Here is an 18,874-nt window from a genome sequence, read left to right on the forward strand (position 1 = left end):
ATGCTCAAATAGTGCGTTTTGTTATTGGCATAGTTGTGAGGCTGTCAGGTGCCGTGAGGGCTTTGAAATGGCACCTGACACACAGCAGTGGAAGAGTTAGCTGAACCCTATCTGTGGGTAACAGTTTGTTCTGAGACAGGGCTAGATACCAGTGTACAGGAGTAATTAGGGGTGCCGGAGCAGCTGACTTGACTTACAGCCTCACGAGAGTGTCCCCAGCCCGGAGCATTCTAGTTCTACAGCTGTTTGATCTGCGGGCAAAGCGCAGCACCCGCATTGCAGTGGGGCAGCCTGTGTTCGCGCCTCTGTGTGTAGAAGCTGATGGAATGATTCGATTCACTTTCTCAAAAGCCAGGTTTGTGGGGGACCCTGGGAGCCACTGGATTCCACACTCAGGGGTTGGGCAGTCGTGCCTGCCAGCCTGCCCAGGGGCGCGGGACTGACTGTTGTCTGGAGCCCCCAGGGGGCTGGTGTAGAGGTCGGCGCCTCTGGGATTTCAGTGCGAGCGGATGTCCTTTGGAGGAAGGTGCTGCCCGGCCGGTCCCTTTATCCGTTTTATGATCTGGGCAGATTCACAGCCAAACCCTTCTGGGCTTCAGTTAATTCACTTCCACACTGGGGCCCCTAACTGCCTCTTCACAGGCAGGAAGGACCAGGGCACTCTTTCCTGGGGGAGGCAAGGCTGTCCTGGCATCTCGTGATGTCAGTCTGTGTGTAGAGGAAGAGCTGTCCCCTGTGTGACGTCCCCCGTAAGTGTGATCACTGGTAACTCTGCACGTGGGCCCCGCGTAAAGGCGCCGTGCTGAGGGCTGAGGTCTCAGGCGCCCTTTGTCTCGCCTGGGCTCCCACTTGTCCACGCACTGCCTGTCCCCTGCAGAGCGTGTCCGGAAACGAAAGGCTGCTGTTTTACACAAGGACAGGAGACACGCAAGTGAGTATTAATGATTCTCATAAAGAATATTCTTGTCCCACCAGGTGGACTTTCCGGTTCATGATGGATTGGAGTTTTTCAAGGAAACTTATCCATCTCAGGGCCTGGGTTGAAGGTGGGACATAACCAGGCCTCTTGAGAATCAAATTGTTGTTGAGGGAAAAGCAGGAAGTACTCCCAGACCTTCACTGTGTTTTCATCCGTTACAAGCTCATCCACGTCTGACCTTGGCTTCTTCATACCATGCTGAGGCCTGTAGTGGGCCGTGAAGGAGGGGACAAAAATTTTTTTCATGAAAAGGAATTGATGTTTTCAAAACCAAAATAATTGTTTTGTTTGTATAATATTTCTTTAATTTTCTCCAATGTGTGGACTGTTCTGGACCCTTCAGATGGAGGAGATGAATGGAAGTGGCCACAGTCACACTTAGAGAGAATAGTTCACCAGAGATGCTGACGAATCTAAGGTGCAGGCTGGCGGCCCTGAGGAAGCTGGCGCTGACCGAGGGGAGAGACGTGGTGACAGAGCGCTGGGGTTGGTGGGAGACCACAGGCCCGTGTGGGAACTTGCTCTGAACTGAGTCCCGGTTCCCCGGTGCCATCAGCCCGCCTTCCTCCTGCGCGCGCGTGGAGAATGGTACTGTGTTAAGCCAGAACTTGCTGGGTGTTTCAGGACTCAGTGGTCTTGGAGGATGTGGCTGTGGCCTTCAGCCCAGAGGAGTGGGCTTTGCTCGATGTGGCTCAGAGGAGCCTCTACAGAGATGTCATGCTGGAGACCTTCAGGAACCTGGCCTCCATAGGTGAGGGGCACCGATCCTTCACGTCCTCTGCAGAGCGCAAGTATCCCCAAGCTGCTGAGCGGGTTTCAGGACTTGGGCTGAACGGTGGGAACCTACTGCTGAGGAAGGCAGACAGGGTCGCGTTACTGTGGAGCCCACCGTGGGACAGCTTTCTTGTGTATGTATGAGACCTGCTACTCTCTCACGCGATGTTTCAAGCCTCTGTGAGGGCTGTAACTGTTTCTTAAGAGGAGCAGCCCTGGTGGGGGAGCCTTCCATCTGGAAACATTCCTTAGAGAGAGGACTGACTTCTTACTGAGCCCGAACGCCTGTTACTCTCCTTGCTTGAATTTCACAGACTCCTCGGCCTCCTTTTTTTAGCTTTTCATCCACCCTCACGAATGTCCTTGTCCACGCTGACAGACCTTCCGTATTCCCTCTTCTAAAGTTAGCATCTGGGCAGGTGCCTCTGGCCCAGTTCTATCCTGGGTTGCCTCCTGACAGTAGGGCCCTTATGTCGCCAGAAGTCTCAATCCTCGTGCTAGTGTTTCCAGGAAACTGCCCACCATTGTGGCCTCTTACCCGTATTATTGTCCAAGTCCCCAAGTCGCCAAAACTCCTGCAACTCCTGTTCTGCTCAAAAGTGCATTTTCTCTGTATAACTTGTTTATCTTTTGGATCACTCTTGAAATGTGCATGTTTCCTACCTTTTTTCTTGCCCTCCTCCCACCGGTTCTCTCCAAAGAGAGTAAATTTGTTACTGTTTTTGATATTACGGCACTCAAATTAAAATCGGTCAGATCCTCTACAGTGGATGTTGGGGGAAGAAGTATGAAGTGAACAGAATATAGTTTCAGAAGAAATGACTGCTGATTCTTCATTTTAGGAGAAAACTGGGGATGCCATAGCACCAAAGGTCAGCGCAGGAACCAGGGACCATGTCTGCGGTGAGTGACACACATTGGAGGAAGCAGGTCTCAGGAGAGAGAGCTGAGACATCAGTGTGCACGTGTGTCTGTGTGTGCAGACACGTGTCAGGCCTTCCAGTCACAGAGCTTCACAGGACAGGTTTGTAAAAGTGACACAGATGTTTGTGGACTGTTTGAGGCTTAGGTCAGCTGTAAGCAATTATCAGGAAACAAAATCCCATATAGGAAAACACTGAAAGTGGTACCCGGCGTCAAGCCCTCTGTCAGAGCATTCAGCTTTTATCACTTTGAAACAGTTCTTTCAGGGCAAGAAACATACACGTTCACTGAAAATGGTAAAAATGTAATCATATTAATCATGAAAAGCTATGCTGAATCATTCACGAATCTATCCCTGTTAACCTGTTTTTAACAGACGGCATGTGGTGGAGAGGCCCTCAGAAAATCGTGACGGTGGTGCGCGTGGAGAAGCCGACCGGACTGCCAGGCTTACTGTGCAGGAGAGGCTTCCTGCGGGGGTGAAGTCCTACGGGTACAGCAAGCTTGCAAAAATCATGGCTTCTTCATCTGAAAAAGCCACTGTGGGTTCTTCCTCACTAAAGGCTCCCACAGCATTGCCTCAGCATGGACAAAAGCCCTATTGATGTAAGGAATGTGGGAGAACTTTTAGTTGTTACTCATCCTTCAGGGCACACGTAAGAGCTCACACTGAAGAAAAACCCTATGTGTGTAAAGAATGTGGAAAAGCCTTTATATATTTCTCCAAACTCAGAGTCCACGTAAGAACTCACCCTGGAGAGAAGCCTTATGAGTGTGAGAAGTGCGGGAAAACCTTCAGATCGCCCTCAAACCTCTGGACGCACAGAGAAACTCATTTGGTCGAGAAACCCTATGCTTGTAAAGAATGTGAGAAAGCCTTCTCTTCTCCCTCTTCTCTTAGAAAACACGTGAAGGTTCACGGTGCAGAGAGAGCCTGTGAATGTAAGGAGTGTGGAAAAGCCTTCCTCCATTCTTTTTACCTGCTCATCCACGCAAGGATGCACACTGGAGAGAAAGCCTACAGCTGGCCCTCAGACCTCAGGATCCACCTGAGGACACACTCGGGAGAAAAGCCTTACGAATGTAGACAGTGTGGAGAAGCTTTCAGTTCTCCTTCGTCCTTTAAGGGGCATCTGCGAACTCACACTGGCGAGAAGCCGTACGCATGTAACGCATGTGGGAAGGCCTTCAGCAGCCCTTCACACTTCAGAACACACATGCGAGTCCACACTGGAGAGAAGCCCTGCGTGTGTCAGCAGTGTGGGAAGGCGTCCAGCTGGTCATCGTCTTCTCAGGGACATTTGAGGACTCACAGCAGAGAGAGACCTTGTGCGCGCGAGGAACGTGGTAAAGCCTTCAGTAGGCTTTCGTCCTTGCAGGGACATGAGGGAATTCACGCTGGGGAGAAACAGAATGGCAGCGGCGTGGGAGAGCCCTCTGTAGCCCTGTACCCGTAAGCACATGCCGGCGCACCCGGGATGGAGCTCCAGGCCAGCAAGCAGTGGTGGAAGGCCTCCGCGCAGCTCACATTACTGTGCACAGCAAACTGCCTACCCCTGGAGACTTTTTTACAGAGAGCCTGGATGTTCTGTTGGCTTTATCAGTGCCTTATTCTGGAAGTAGGTCCCTGTCACATTGTCTCCAGTTCTTTCAGAGAATAACATCTATGGGGAGATACTCCTTAAAGTATTACTTTTCCAGGGCTGCCTAACAGGTGGCCGCAGAGGTGGCAGCTTAAAGAAACAGAAGGATTCTCTCCCAGCTTTGGGTGCTAGAAGTTGGAAGTCAAGGTGTCTTTACGGTCAGCTCCTTGGGAAGGTTCTGAGGGGGAATCTGATCTATGCGCCCTACAAACTTCTAGTGGCTGCCAGTAATCCCTGGTGTTCTCGGCTTGTAGGCGAATGATTCCAGTTTCTGTCTTCATTTTAACATCACCTCCTCCTCCAAATGTTTCATCCTTTTCTCTTAGAAGGAGACTTGTCTTTGGGTTCAGGCGCACTCTAGTCCAGGATGATCTCGTCTCAAGATCCTTATTACATTTCCAAAGACCCTTTTTCCAAATAAGGTCATATCACAGGTTCTGAGCGGAAGTGTCTTTGGTGGGGGACGGTGGGCACCATTCTACTCGCTACATACCCTGTCTGCCAAATTGCAGACCTTTGGTGTATAGTTTTTTTCATCAAATTGCTTATACAAAAGTTATGTACATTATGAAGTCTTTTGGACCCATAGGTCTTTTGAAGTTTATTTAAAAACAGGTAATTGTTGGGATGTTAGTTTGATTTCTAATTAAGCTACAGTGTGGATTTCTCTGGCAAGCTCCCACACGTCCCTCTGCACCACTGGCTTCTGCCCTCGTGGCTGGTGGTGACCTTCTCTGACACTCTTCTCTCCAGCTCTTACCATATCTGTGTTAGGTCTGACCTGCGCAGTGACCGTCTGCCTGCAGTGCCTGGTGGTCCTGTGTCCCGATGCCTCCCTGAGACCTGCAGCTGCGATTTCCCCGGCTGCAGCGTTGAGTGGCTGCATTTGCCCTGTTCTGTTTCCACAGCTCTGTATGGAAAAGCGGTAACTTGCAGACAGATGGAACAAACTGTGTTTTCTGTTATTCACAGCTGAATGCAGTCTCTGAACCATAAACTTAATATGTGGTCAACTATTACAACTTCTGTTTGCAACATAAGATACTTTTTTTTTTCGTCGGAGAACTCTCGCTGGTGCCTTACTCCATAACACATCACCCAGTGTCCTTGTTTGATGACAGTGTTGTGTGAAACGGTTTCTGTTCAGCAGGTCACGGCCGAGGAGTGAATGCCACTCCAGTAGATCCCAGTTGTGAAGGGCTGATTCTGCTTTCTGACTATGCAAATGCTTCAGTATGTTTCTATCCGGCACTGTTTTGTTTCCCTTGTATTAGTTCAGTTAACACAAATCGAGATAATCCTCCAAACTACATTGTAGGCACGTTTATCTCCTTCGTGAGTTAACTAGGGCTTACAGATCGCAAAGCTAGCAAGTGGTAGAGACAGGATCAGGACTCAGAAGACGCCCTTCTAGCCTGGAGACCGTGCTCTTCACCTGATGGGACTTTCTGAACCTCTTTAAGGTACTGGCCACTCCCAGCCCAGAACCCATTCTAGAAGCCCATTCAAAAGTCCTTGCATTTTAACGGTAACCCACAAACCTCAGGCCAAGTAAGGATTCTAGCCAGTGTCAGTGGGAGCTGACACATTGATTTCGTGCATCTAGCCTCCAAAACGGAGAGAATTAATTGAAGCCACCCAGTTCCGTGGTCTGCCCCACCTTCTGGAAACACATGCCCTCTTTTTCACAAGAGTTTTAAATGTTCCAGGTAATGGTCACCAAGACCAGCTTATATCACAAAAGGATAAATCACCTTTGGGGGAGTCTGCAGCTGATCCAGGAAAGACGTGAGTACAGGCGGCAGGCGCACACCGGAGCTCTGTTCCGGCAGTGTTTTGACAGCTGTGCATGTGGGCAAGTCCCTCCTAGCATGAGACAGTCCAGAGGCAAAGGAAAGGGAGCCACCACCCGGAAGAGGAATGCAAGGGAACACCCACACAAGGGGCTTCACAGGGGACCAGAAAAGTGGTGGTGCTCTGGGAAGCCTTTGGGTCAGAGCACTCCAAGGGCAGCAGCTGCCTGCGTCTGTTAACAGCTACATGGGTCACCTTATTTATGGCCAGCAGCTCTTGGGTGCCGCTTCACAGGGCATGGTAAGCAAGCAGGCTCTTAACAGTTAAAATTGGGACTCTGTTTAAAACAAATGGACATGCAAAAACCTGAGTTTGGCACCAGGGGGCTTTTGAGCCTTTAGTCTGTAATGAGCAACTAAACAGTATACAGACACCATCTTTGTCTCATGTATGCAACTTATGTATATACTTCCACCTGGAAACACACGATCGCTGAATTGTTCTCATCAAAGTATCAGATCTGGACCTAGTCACACCTCTAGCTCTGAATTCCAATTATCTGCTAAATAACAGCAGGGAGATGCAGTTAGAAAACCCACTGTATTAAATTTCTGTGTGACTTATTACATTCAACAATTACACTGCAAAGAAAATGTGGGACTATAGCTTAAATATAAAGGAGATAATAAATTAAAATTATGGATCTTATTGGATCCAATGCCAGCAATCCAACTGCAAAATTTTTTAAATTATGTAGACCATCAGGGAAATTGACCACTACCACCTATATATTTGACTACATTAAGGGATAACTGATCATTGTTAGGTGTGATAATGGCATTATGGTTAAATACAGATATATATCCCAAAATCTCCAAGGATGAAATATGCTGAGAACTGCTCAAAATTATCCAGAGGGAGCTGCATGTTGTAGAGAAGAAGTGACGGAAAATTGTTGAAGGCAGATAATTGGCATATGTGGTTTTCTTAAATCATTCTACATTTACAAAGTTTGAAGTTTCTCAAAGTATTAAAAACACACAAGGGAGAACTATTATGAAACGAATTTTTGGTACATTCTCTATGATTATGCTGCATAATGCAGTCTCTTTCCTGAAAGGGTATTCAGATGGTGTGACAAATTGCATTATTGGTTCAAATTTTTCAACCCCCTGTGAAACAATCTAGCTATGTCCTCATGGTAGCAAGAATGTAACTATTTCTCCCCTTGATTTTGAGTCATATGACTTGCTTAAGTCAATGCTATGTGAGCAAATGTTATGGGAGAAACCCTGAAATGTGTTTGTGCATTTGGCATTCCTCTATTCCTCAAGGGATCTGTCATGAGGAATCTTCCCCAAGGTGGCTGCTATCCAATCCAGCTTCAGCCCCAGAATGGACATACTTGAATCAGAGCCAGTTCACCAACTAGAATAGACTTGAAGACCCACCACTTTTAATAACCTACCCAAGCCAACCATCAGACCTGTGGGCATGAAAACAGATGTTTCTTGTGACATGTCATAAGCAAAAATCTGAGTAAGTTATTTACAGTTATAATAAATTACAAATTTTGCACAATTCACAAGTTAATGTCAGACAAAACATGCCATGTATTAAGTAGAAACAATATGCGCTGGTAGGGCAGAGAAAGAAGAGAATTCTTAAGACTGACAAAGGATCAAGAAAGTCCATGCAGGAATGGTTAGTGGGTGCTTGCGTTTCCTTATTTTATGCAAATAAGATGATATGAATTTGAAATATCGGGAAACAAAGTGTTGCTGAAATGATACAAAGTTAAAAGACTTTTTCAAAGACTGAATAAATTCAAACTGAAATGTAAATTGTGTTTACAGTCTTGCCACATAGCTTCTTTTTGGTATCCTACAGAAAAACCAACAAGATGGCACTGTGGCAACCACACCACATTATATATAGTTTGGAGAGCTGTTTTGGTGTCATCTGTTCTTTTACTTTAACAATTAATACAATCTAAAATATTTACTTATCTGACAATCATCATTCAAGAGCATCTGGTGCGACCACTGCTGGTATGGAAAACTGGAGTAAAGCTCTGCATCTTTGAAATTCTAGAGACGTCCGAATTACTGCCAGTGTGAGCCACGCTGTTACAAGGAGTAAAGTCTGAAATACTGGAGCTCAGAAAAAACCTCTGCAAATAACTGTGACACTTTCTCTCTTCAGAGAGATTAGATAGATAGATGGACATCTGGACACAGGAACCACCATTCAAATACCTGAACTCTCCCAGACATACACACACGTGGTGGCGTGACGGACAGACCAAATCACACAAACTGTCACTGGGACGTGCATGTGGACACACTCAGATACACACACACAAACTCACACTGGCAAAGGTGAGGTCTCCAGAGAAATGAACGCACTCCCAGAGATACATAGCCTAGGCCCTCTGCGACTCCCCCATCCCCCGACGCCCAGCACCCGTCAGAACTAACCAACATCAGATATGCTGTTGATCTGACTTGTTGCCTCTTCTCCTGGAACAGGGACTTCACACTTCCTGAACCTGCACAGCGCAGAAAGTCTCTCTCTCCCTAAGAACCACAAGACCGTAATCTGTGGGAGCAACGTCCGGGGCCCGACATGGCTGGGGACATGATGTTCCAGCCCCCAACCCCATGCTGCTTAGGATTCTTCCAGCAATACACTCATCACTGCTTTTACCTTTTCTCACTTTGCGTTCCAACTGGAAACTCAATGCAGGCGGCAATGCGGTCTGTCTCGTCCAAGGGCAGCCACGTGCCCTGCATTGTGGTCCCCTTCGCAGCCCTCTCTGTTGGCCTCACGTGCCTGCAGACCCGACTCCACCCGTCTTGGGCGGCCCCAGGGTCCTCCCCGAGGCTCCGAGGTTCGGTGCTTCAGGAGCTCAGGCCACACCTCTAAAGGCCACAGAGAAGCCTCTTGCAAGTTGACGCGCTGAGGAGGTCTTCCCTCTTCCCCGGGGCCGCCTCCGAGTCGCCCCGCCCAGGCGCACCTGCGCACTTCTGCGAAGAATGCGCTCCGAGGAGTCTCCAGCAGCCTTTTTAAACAGGCGATCGCGTTGCATGCCGGGAGGAGTCTGCGGGCGGGGATCCCGGCGTCCACCGCGCCTCTCTCTGAGGGTCTCCAGTTCCCACAAGCCGTAGGGGCTGAGACCGTGGCGCGCAGGCGTGGTGGGAGTGCGCATGCGCTGCGGCGTGGCGGCCCCAGAGACCCGGAGGAGCCGTGGTGAGGATGCGGAAACCCAGGTGAGGCCTCCAGCCAGACTGGAGCACCTGCCATCCGACATCCTCAGGTGGTGATGATGGAGTCGGTGTTTGTGCGTGCGCGCCGACGGGCAGGCCATGGCAGGACGTCCCTTTGTGGCGTCGCTGGAGGGTTTGAGACTGACGTGCGCCTTGATGTGCATGAGGAGGTCAGGGTGCTCTGACAATGACCTGTGTCCCCTTGTCGCAGGTCCTGCCCCTGCTGTTTCTGTCACCTCTCAGCCCCCCGGGGGGGCTGCCACGACGTTCCACGAGCAGGAGTGTGGAACCCTCATGACGTCGCCCAGCAGAAAGTCACAGGACCCTGACTGATGCAACTTTAAAGGGGGATGGCCTCCAGACAGGCCCTGGAAAGACATGACGCTGATGCCCCCAGGCAGGGGCTCTTGGAGAAATGTAGGAGCGCCTTTCTGTTCCAGACCACAGCATTCCCAGATATCTAACTGGAGGGACCTGGCATAAACTCAAAGATTCCAGGAGCCCTTTCACTTCTCTCCTACTATGTGAGGTGAGGGAAGACGTGGCCCTTGTGGGTGTTTCCTAACTTCAGACTGAATTTGCCAAAATGGAATTTTTGGCCCCAAGTTCTTCTCCCCCATTCCCAAGTCCCTGAACACTTCTTAAGAATCCTAAATTAGGGTGGGGGGTGGGTGGACTCAAGACTCAGGAGTTTAAAATTTCCCTTAGCAAATGAAGGTTTTATTGTTTTTTCTATTATTTATAATACGCATGCAGTACAATTCACTAAGTGTAAGTGCCATGAGTTCTCAGAAATTACACTTGCCCTCCAGTGTTCAAAATTTCCAACAGTTCCCAATAAAAATTAAGCAAATATAAAATTTTTCCAAACCTGACACTGCTACGAAGGACTAAGTTAGCATGGAAAAAATTGTAGAATTATGTATCTTAGATATTGTCTGTCTTTATTACAACACTAAGGTGTTACACTGCTACACTTTTTTCCTTCCCTGGCTAGTGCTGGAAGTCCACAAGGGTGGAAATGATACCTGTGAAAAGTAAAGTGGGCTCTTGGAGCTTTGTGGATCATTACAACAAAAAGCTTCACCCTTCCTTCCTTCCCATAAAATATTAAATTTTTTCCTGTTTGATAATGTCAAATACAGCTTCTTTTCTACTATACCATACTCAAGTTGACACTTCATGTTCTGGAGCTCACCTCCCAACCACAAAAATGATTAACCGTTCCCCTCTTCTTGGTAGTATGACTGACTGCTTTTGCTTACCAGTCAGTTTTAACGTAGCTCATTTATGCCTTCTAAACTCACCAAACATAAACCTGATCCAAAAATGTATTCTTTTAAACAACCTCTGACTGATAGCCCCACTGTGTGTTCATTCAAATTGCTTTAACTCAATACACCCAATTTTCTTTGATCAAACCAGTGTGGGCCCAGTGGGTTTTGGCTGAAGAGCGTTGACAAAACCATTACTTCAGTTTTTACTGTTAACAATAAGCAATCCATTAGTGACAAATGTTGAAGTATGTAACAATAAAAAATAAAGTTTACATGATAAAAAATACCTTAACGTGTATAGACCAGGTAATGTTGACTCAGAATGTATAATGCTTAAATTTAACAGAATTGGTTGAAATCCATAACTGCAACGGGAATATTTAAAAATATTCTCAGTAAGTGAAAAAGAGAGTAACATTTATGAGTCTTATGGGTCGAATTGTGTTCCCCCAAATCCACATGTTGAAGGCCCAGTATTGCAGAACACGACTTACTTGATAATAGGGTGTTGCAGGTGTAATGGGCTAAGAGGAGGTCATACTGGCATAGGATGGGCCCTAAGCCACTCTGTATGGCGTCCTTATAAGAAGAGCCACGCGTGAGGAGCCAGACACACGGGCAGAAGGCTGTGTGAAGACCAGCATCGCTTCCTTCAAGCCAGCGAACTAGCAGACGTGGGCGGCGCGGGAACGCCCCCTCCCCAGGGCCTGCAGAGAAGCGCAGCCCTGCCAGCGGCCTGACCTGGGGCTTCGGCCTGACCTGGGGCTTCGGCCTGACCTGGGGCTTCTGCCTGGCCTGGGGCTTCGGCCTGACCTGGGGCTTCTGCCTGACCTGGGGCTTCTGCCTGACCTGGGGCTTCGGCCTGGCCTGGGGCTTCGGCCTGACCTGGGGCTTCTGCCTGGCCTGGGGCTTCTGCCTGACCTGGGGCTTCTGCTTCCCGGACTGCGGGACAAAGATTCCTGTTGTCCGAAGCCGCCCCGTCGCGGCGCTTCATTCCAGCAGCCCCAAGGAGCTAACAGTATACAAGTGACTTGAAAACACAGTACGCAAGGTGTTTCTAAGAAGCGAAGATCCTGCTTGCAAAGAAAACGCACTGCAATGAGTCAGAATCAAACATGACAATCAAACACCTATCAAGGAGCTGCATTCAGTTCTGAGTAACAGACGTCTCCCCGACCTATGAGGAAGGAGTTTCTCGCGTAGAAGGACTGAGTCAGCATGTCACAAAGCACGATGGGCTAATAAAGTCCCGTGTGTCACTTTGTTTTGCTGCAACAGTGTAGCTCTCGTGGCAGAATCAGGATCAGAGAGCCACTGAAAGTTCGGAGAAAAAGGAGTTTGCTGTGCAAGTTAGACTTACAAAGCACGTTAGCGTCTAGAGGAGTGGGCTCACAGCACCGGAGATCACTAACGAGGCTGCAGGACACGCGCGAGTTTGTGGGAAAACCCACGTTGTGAGTGCCTGACCACATGAGTGCACCCTTCACATGGAGCTCCCGGAGATACTTACGGGAGCCTGCAGCTCTGAGAAAAACAGAAATCAAGTCGTTGGCACTTCTTTTCATGATACTCTTAAAAGAGCCAATGATCAGATGGGCTGAAAGCTGGCGCCCAGGAAACCCCTGTGCTTCTCTCCACGATACTTTACTGTGACTCCAGAAGCTTGGGAATGGCTTCACACCCGCCCTTCCAAGTCTCATGCCGACAGGCTGCCAGTGAAGTCAGACGCAGGATCGTGGGAAGGGGTTCTGGGAAGTGCAGATCCCAACATTATCCATGCCGACACGACACAGTCCCAAACTCTGTCTCGTGGTCACATCACAAGGGTCTCAAGTGAAAACCTGTTGTTCAATTCCCAACCACAAGCAAGGGCAGCACAGAGGGGAAGCGATCAAAGTAACAATTCACACGCAACTCTGCGTAATTACACATTCCTGCCGACTATAAGAAAACTAGAACAAGCCTCCTCGGGCCTAAATAAAGACTCTCAACACCACGGGCGATTATCCAGCAGCTGCCACACCATGCCAGTAAGAAATTCCCAAGTACCACAGTGTCACTATTCCAATAACCCCTCAGAGAGCAATTTAAACAACTAAGGTATTTAAACTACTCACATATTGAAAATACACTTCCAGTCACCCATGATTCCAACAAACTAGATTTCCTAAACCATGAGAAAAAACACTACCTGCAAAATGTACTAGAGCTGAGGACTTTGACAATTTATTTTCATCTGAATGTTCATTTGCAAAAGAACTGGAAATACACTCCCTGTGGGTCCACTTTAAGGATGAGGTACTCATAAAGGCAACACCAGATTTACAGCTTTACTTAGGTTTCTCTCCTGACAGGAATTCTCTGAAGCACCGTGCGTCGGTTCACTCCCAGGAGGACTTCCCACGTGACGGAGGTAGCGTGCCTCTGCAGTGTGTATTCTCGCATGTCTTCTTAAGGATGAGGAACAACTGAAGGCCTTCCCGCACTGCTTACACTCATAAGGCTTCTCCCCGGTGTGCATCCTCATATGTATCGGCAGAGATGACGGCCACTTGAAGACTTTTCCACATTCCTTACATTCGTAAGGTTTCTCAGCCGTGTGTGTCCTCACGTGCTGCTGCAGAAGTTCGGGCCAACTGAAAGCTTTCGCGCACTGTCTGCACTGGTAAAGCTTCTCCGCGGTGTGCCTCCGCATGTGCTTCTGTAAGGAGACGTGGCAGGAGAAGGCCTTCCCACACAGCTTGCATTCGTACGGCTCGTCTCCAGGACGCATCCTCACATGCTCACGAAAGCAAGCAGGCAAACTGAAGGCCTTCCCACACTGCTTACATGCGTAGGGCTTCTCTCTGGTGTGTGTCCTCATATGTTTTCGTAAGGATATGGGCCAGTTGAAAGTTTTCCCACACTGGCTGCATGCGTAAGGCTTCTCTCCGGTGTGCACTCTCGTGTGGCCCCGGAAGGAGGAGGGGTGGCTGAACGCCTTCCCACACTGGGCACACTCATAGGGCTTTTCCCCACCGTGCGTCCTTTCGTGTCTCCGGAACGACTGGGGGTAAATGAAGCTTTTCCCGCACTGCTTGCATTCGTAGGGCTTCTCTCCAGTGTGAATCCTCTCATGCCTTCGGAAGGACTGGAGATAAATGAAGGTTTTCCCACACTGTTTGCATTCATAGGGCTTCTCTCCAGTGTGTGTGATCACGTGCCTTCGGAAAGCTGAGAAGTAGCTGAAGGCCTCCCCACACTCCATGCACTTGTGTGGTGTCTCCCCCGTGTGTGAGATCATGTGTCGTCGGAAGGTCGAGGAATAGCTGAAGGCGTCCCCACACTCTGCGCACTTGTAGGGCTTCTCCCCCGTGTGTGTGATCATGTGTCGTCGGAAGGTCGAGGAATAGCTGAAGGCCTTCCCGCAGTCCTTACATTTATAGGGCTTCTCTCCAGTGTGAGTTCTCACGTGACTCGTGAGACTGGAAAAGTCGATGAAGGCCTTCCCACACTGCTGACACTCACAGGTCTTCTCTGCGGTGTGAGTCCTCGTGTGCCGGTTGAGGGAAGAGGTTCGTGGAAAGGTTTTTCCACACAGGTTACAGGCATAGGGTCTCTCTCCATTGTGGGTTCTCAAGTGTGTCCTTAGGTGTGAACGACAGCGGTAGGCCTGCCCGCAGTCCTGACACTGATACGCCTTGTGTCCAGTGCGAACAGCGCCATGACTCTTGAGGGATGAGCGGCACGCTAAGACGTTCCCGCCTGCCCTGCATTCATACCGTCTGACCGCAGTTTGCTGACTGAGGCCTTCCCCACGCTGGTCAGCACTTTCACAGAGTCCCTCCACCACAGGGTTTCTGTTAAAAATGAGAAGCATGTTATCAGTGGTTTGATTGATAATGATTTATTAGTAAATACCAGGACTCCATCTTCACGAATTTCAATGGACTTCTCAACCTGACTTCTTTTAAAGCAGAATGAACTGAATGCCACGGCAGGGGCTCAACCACAACTATTACGAACACGGCGTTTCTTAAACACAGGCTTTCCTCCTGATCGGTTTCAACTGTTCCTGACATTCAACATCAATGTCACAGTTAAGGAAAAAAATCTTTAGGAAAATCTCTATGAATAAACAAACCTGCTCTCAGCTCCTGTGAGTTTTGTCTGTCTGCTCTTTAAAGTTCACGACACACTGAGATTCTCTCCTGGAAGACTGCCTTCTCTCCTGAGTGCAACTCACCTCGGATGTCTCCCCTGGTCTGTATGCTGATCTCCAAGGCTAAGTGCTTCCCAAATTCTTCCTACGACGGAGGCCCAGGAATCACTTCCAGTGAACTTTGATATTTTCTGTTCCTTGGGTATCTTATTCCCACAAATACCCTGCTGAGAAACTGACCCATTGGCCTTAAATTGAGTGTCATCATCTGAAAGCAAAAAGGGAACAAGACAGAAGGCACCTGTTAGCCAACGCACACTGAGGAGTTCAGCTGCGTCAAGACTTCATCACTAACAAGCACGAGGGGTCAAAATGGGAAGCACTTTAATCAACACAGTAAAATTCTCAAAGGCTCAAAAACAGACCTCACTGGGTACCTAGGGCCCCATGAAACCTAGACCCACTAGTGATCCAACAGGAGCTTTCTTTACGGCAAGAAAAACTCAGCTGATACATAGATTCTCACCCTCATGGGGAGAAACTATCAGAGTCCAGCTCTGTGCTGGCTGTGACCGTGTCCGTCTTACCAGTTAACGTCTTCCCTTTCCACGTTCCCAGTCCTGGAACAAGTGATGTGCCAGAAATGCTCGTCTCTAAGTGACTCAGTGAAGTAACGACATCATTCTTACCCACTGAGGCCAGGTTTCTGAAGTTTTCCAGCATCACATCTCTGTACAGCTCCTTCTGAGCAGAATCCAGCAGAGCCCACTCCTCCACAGTGAAGTCCACGGCCACATCCTCAAAGACCACCGAGTCCTGAAACATCCAGTACAGGTGCAGGAGCACAGGTGAGACGCACAGCGTGGGACTTCTGGACTTCAGTCACAGGAAGTTCAAACAAGATTCTGTGGTCACCCGACATCCACTCTGTGACCCGGTCATCACACCTCTTACTGTGTCCACATGTCCTCACAGGTGTAACAGCACTAACACACTGAGCTCGGCTCAGCACTGTCACCATGACCACTAAGTCTCACTCTTCTCTCACCAAAGCGTTCAGACCACGCTGGGGAAAGGAAGAAGCTATACAGATGAAACAGGATTTGCATTTTAAGACCCATCAGCCCTCATGACACAAGCGACCTCAGCTCCTTCCTCTGGCACACTGTCCACAGGCACATGAAGCCCAAGGTCAACCTGGATGAGGCTCTAAGGAGTAAAAACACACTGGAAGACTGGGAACTTGTCTTTCTACCCTCCTCACCAAACACAAGAGGCCAATGGGCCTGGGGGACCCAGGGTGCTGCAAGGGCCAGCAAGCCACGTTGTCTTAAAGATCCCCAGGCTACAAGGACAGTCCCACCAGCAGAGCAAAAAGGTTTCTTTAGAAGGATGAATTTTAACTTTTTTGTATAATAGTTACCACCAGCTCACTTTCTACTCTTTTTTCTCCACAGATTTTCATGAAGATGGGACTCTATTAAGAAGTGAGAGCTCAGGAAAGAGGAAAAGGACACGAGGACTTGGACCTCCATAAGTTCCCCACCCTCCTGAGTCCAGTGCTACTGCCACCAGCCCTGAGTTCACACACGTGCCACCTGCTGCCAGAACAGCCCTTCTACCGCAGCCATGAGACTACTCCCGCTGGCCTCGGGGATAAGAGTCCTACTCTGCAAAGGACTTTATTTTTTCCCCGGTATCTGAATAAATCCATTTGTCTTTTAGAATATATTAATCTGAACAATTTGGGGGGAAGGAATAATCACATTATCAAGTCAGAGCTAGGGTGACCGTGTCATATGGTTCAAGCCAGGACATTTTTGAGAATAAAAGTGGTATTATTATTATTGTTACTGTTATTTTACAAAGGACTTTAACATCAAAAACATCTGATGGGGGGAGGGTGTAGCTCAGTGGCAGAGCACATGCCTAGCATGTACCAGGTCCTGGGTTCAATCCCCAGCACCTCCATTAACAAATTAAATAAACCTATCTCCCCTGCCAAAACATTTTTTTTAATTTAAAATTTTGAAAAAAAAAAAAAAAACCTGACAGTGAATTTATCCTTGCTTCTAACATACATAAAAGAATTTAGCACTTCCTGCAAAGGGAACACTCCGTCGCCTCAAATTCCCAGAGCCAGTGACACACCCAGAGCACCGAGGCAGCGGCAGTCCCCACTCTCCCGCGCCCAAGCCCCTCCCCGCGGGCGCGTGAGCACGTCAGGCCCGGCCCTAGGCACAGGGGCCAGCGAGCTGCACGCCTCCCTTAAGCCGTCCATCCACGACACACAGGCATGAGCACGGGAAAGGAAACACCCTCATGCAACTGAGGCCAGAACATGGTACCCATTCAACAGAGCAGGAGCCCGCCAGGAACACCTCTGCTGGCAGCTCCCCGAGTCAGGCTGAGCTGCTCTGAGCAGTTATCTGTAGTCTCCTCTAACAAAGTTCCCCGACCGCGGGTGCAGGAAAGGAGCTAACACTGTAAGCGTTAATTTTATTCTTAGCAATGACTGCTGGCGAGGTTGGCTTTGCCTGGGGTCGAGGAACCTGAATTTGGAAGGTTCCACACCACCCTAATGATGACTCACTGTCTCTAAACTGATTGTGCAGACAACAGGGTTAACGCTGAACACCTGCTTTTGTGCTGGGAGTCTGGGCTTCGGGTACCTGGCAGGCAGAGGACGTGCATGTGACCAGCTGTCAAAAAGTAAACATCCGGGCACCGAGTCGCCGGTGAGCCTCCCCGGTGGGCGGCGTTTCACACAATCACAGCTCACTGCTGCGGACCTCGGGGCGGCCTGTGCGACCCCACTGGGAAAAGACTCTTAGAAGCGGGCACCTGGTTACCACTGGCGCTCTCCTGTGTCCTTCCCCTAGCTGGCTTTGCTGTGTGTCCTTTCGCTGTGACCAGTCAGGTGTGAGGACAACTATAGGCTGAGTCACGTGAGTCCTACTAGCAGGCCTGGGGGGGTCTCAGGGACACCCAACACATGAGGAGTGGGATTTGCTAGAACAACCCTGACTTACTAAAATATGGCAAAAGCCCTGTGTCAAAGTGGGAGGGTGAAGGCAGCTGTGCTGCTCAGGTGGCGCTGGGGTCCCCGAGCTGCCGGTAGCTGGGAAAGCTGATGGAGAGGAAGGCAGAGCCCCACTCCGGGAGGGCTGGCTCATGGCGCACCCGCCACTGCTAGCCACGCCGGCCACGTGAGATGGGAGTCAAAGCCCAGCACTGGTGACACTGGTGTCTGCATTTTGCTCTCCCCTCTAGAGCAGGAGAACGGCCCCCAGCTTCCCCAAATGGGCAAGAAATCGCATGACAAGATGGAACTGCATTGGGAGAAAAAAAAGTTACATCGGATCCTGGAGCTGAAGCAAAAAGTAGGACAAACCGAAGGGAAGGGGCAGGGGACACCCTGGCCTTCCTCTCCCCCTGCCCCCGGCTGCTGGGCTGCTGGGCCCACCGCACGTGCCAGCCAGGACCTTCCTGGGCAGCGGTCACGCCATCCCTGTTACTACGTGGGGACTGTTATGGGCTGAACTGTCCCCTCTCCCCAGAAACATGCTGAATGCCTAACCCCGGCACCTGTAAATGTGAGCTTATTTAGAAATAGGATCTTTGCAGAAATAACCAAGTTAAGACGAGGTCATCAGGGTGGGCCCTCATCCAGTGGCTAGTGTTCTTAAAAGAAGAGGGAAATGCCGTGACGGCAGAGACACAGGAAGGTGGCAACGTACAGACGGACGTCTGTCAGGCTCGCTGGGGCCTCCAGAGGCGGTAAGAGACAGGAAACGAGCCTAGAGCCCCGGAGGGTGCCGAGGGCGCCGCATCCCACCAACTCCTTGGTTTCACATGTCCAGCCTCCAGGATGGTGACAGGACGCACTTCGAGGCCTCCCTCACGGTGGTAATTTACAGCAGCCCTTGGAAACCCACACAGGGTCTGATTCCAGGAGAAAAGAAGGGCTTGGTTTTTTGTTTGCTTGCTGGCTTTTTTCACTTAAAATGGTTTTGTGTGTGTGGCTACCGCACCCGCTTGTATGATGAAAACGGACACAAACACAATGTTAT

General features: G+C 49.4%; 2 protein-coding genes across 2 annotated transcripts in view; one reads left to right on the top strand and one right to left on the bottom strand.

Annotated features, from left to right (window-relative positions):
* Positions 1-1,893: 1,893 nt before the first annotated feature.
* On the top strand, positions 1,894-7,958 carry LOC102514370 (zinc finger protein 709-like). Its single transcript, XM_032466018.1, is given in 2 exon segments — positions 1,894-2,656; positions 3,054-7,958. A coding segment is annotated over 1 exon segment (942 nt). The 5' UTR covers positions 1,894-2,656; positions 3,054-3,192; the 3' UTR covers positions 4,135-7,958.
* A 2,123-nt stretch (positions 7,959-10,081) lies between these two features.
* Positions 10,082-18,874, bottom strand: part of ZNF554 (zinc finger protein 554) — a 28,965-nt gene continuing 20,172 nt past the window's right edge. The window contains exons 6-8 of the mRNA XM_032466378.1: positions 15,491-15,677; positions 14,886-15,069; positions 10,082-14,499 (exon numbers count right to left, since the gene is read on the bottom strand). Of these exons, the coding sequence (XP_032322269.1) occupies positions 12,963-14,499; positions 14,886-15,069; positions 15,491-15,677 (1,908 nt within the window). The 3' untranslated portion in view covers positions 10,082-12,962. The remainder of the gene's footprint in view (positions 14,500-14,885; positions 15,070-15,490; positions 15,678-18,874) is intronic.

The sequence above is a fragment of the Camelus ferus genome, chromosome 22, assembly GCF_009834535.1.
Source record: "Camelus ferus isolate YT-003-E chromosome 22, BCGSAC_Cfer_1.0, whole genome shotgun sequence".
NCBI lineage: Eukaryota > Metazoa > Chordata > Mammalia > Artiodactyla > Camelidae > Camelus > Camelus ferus.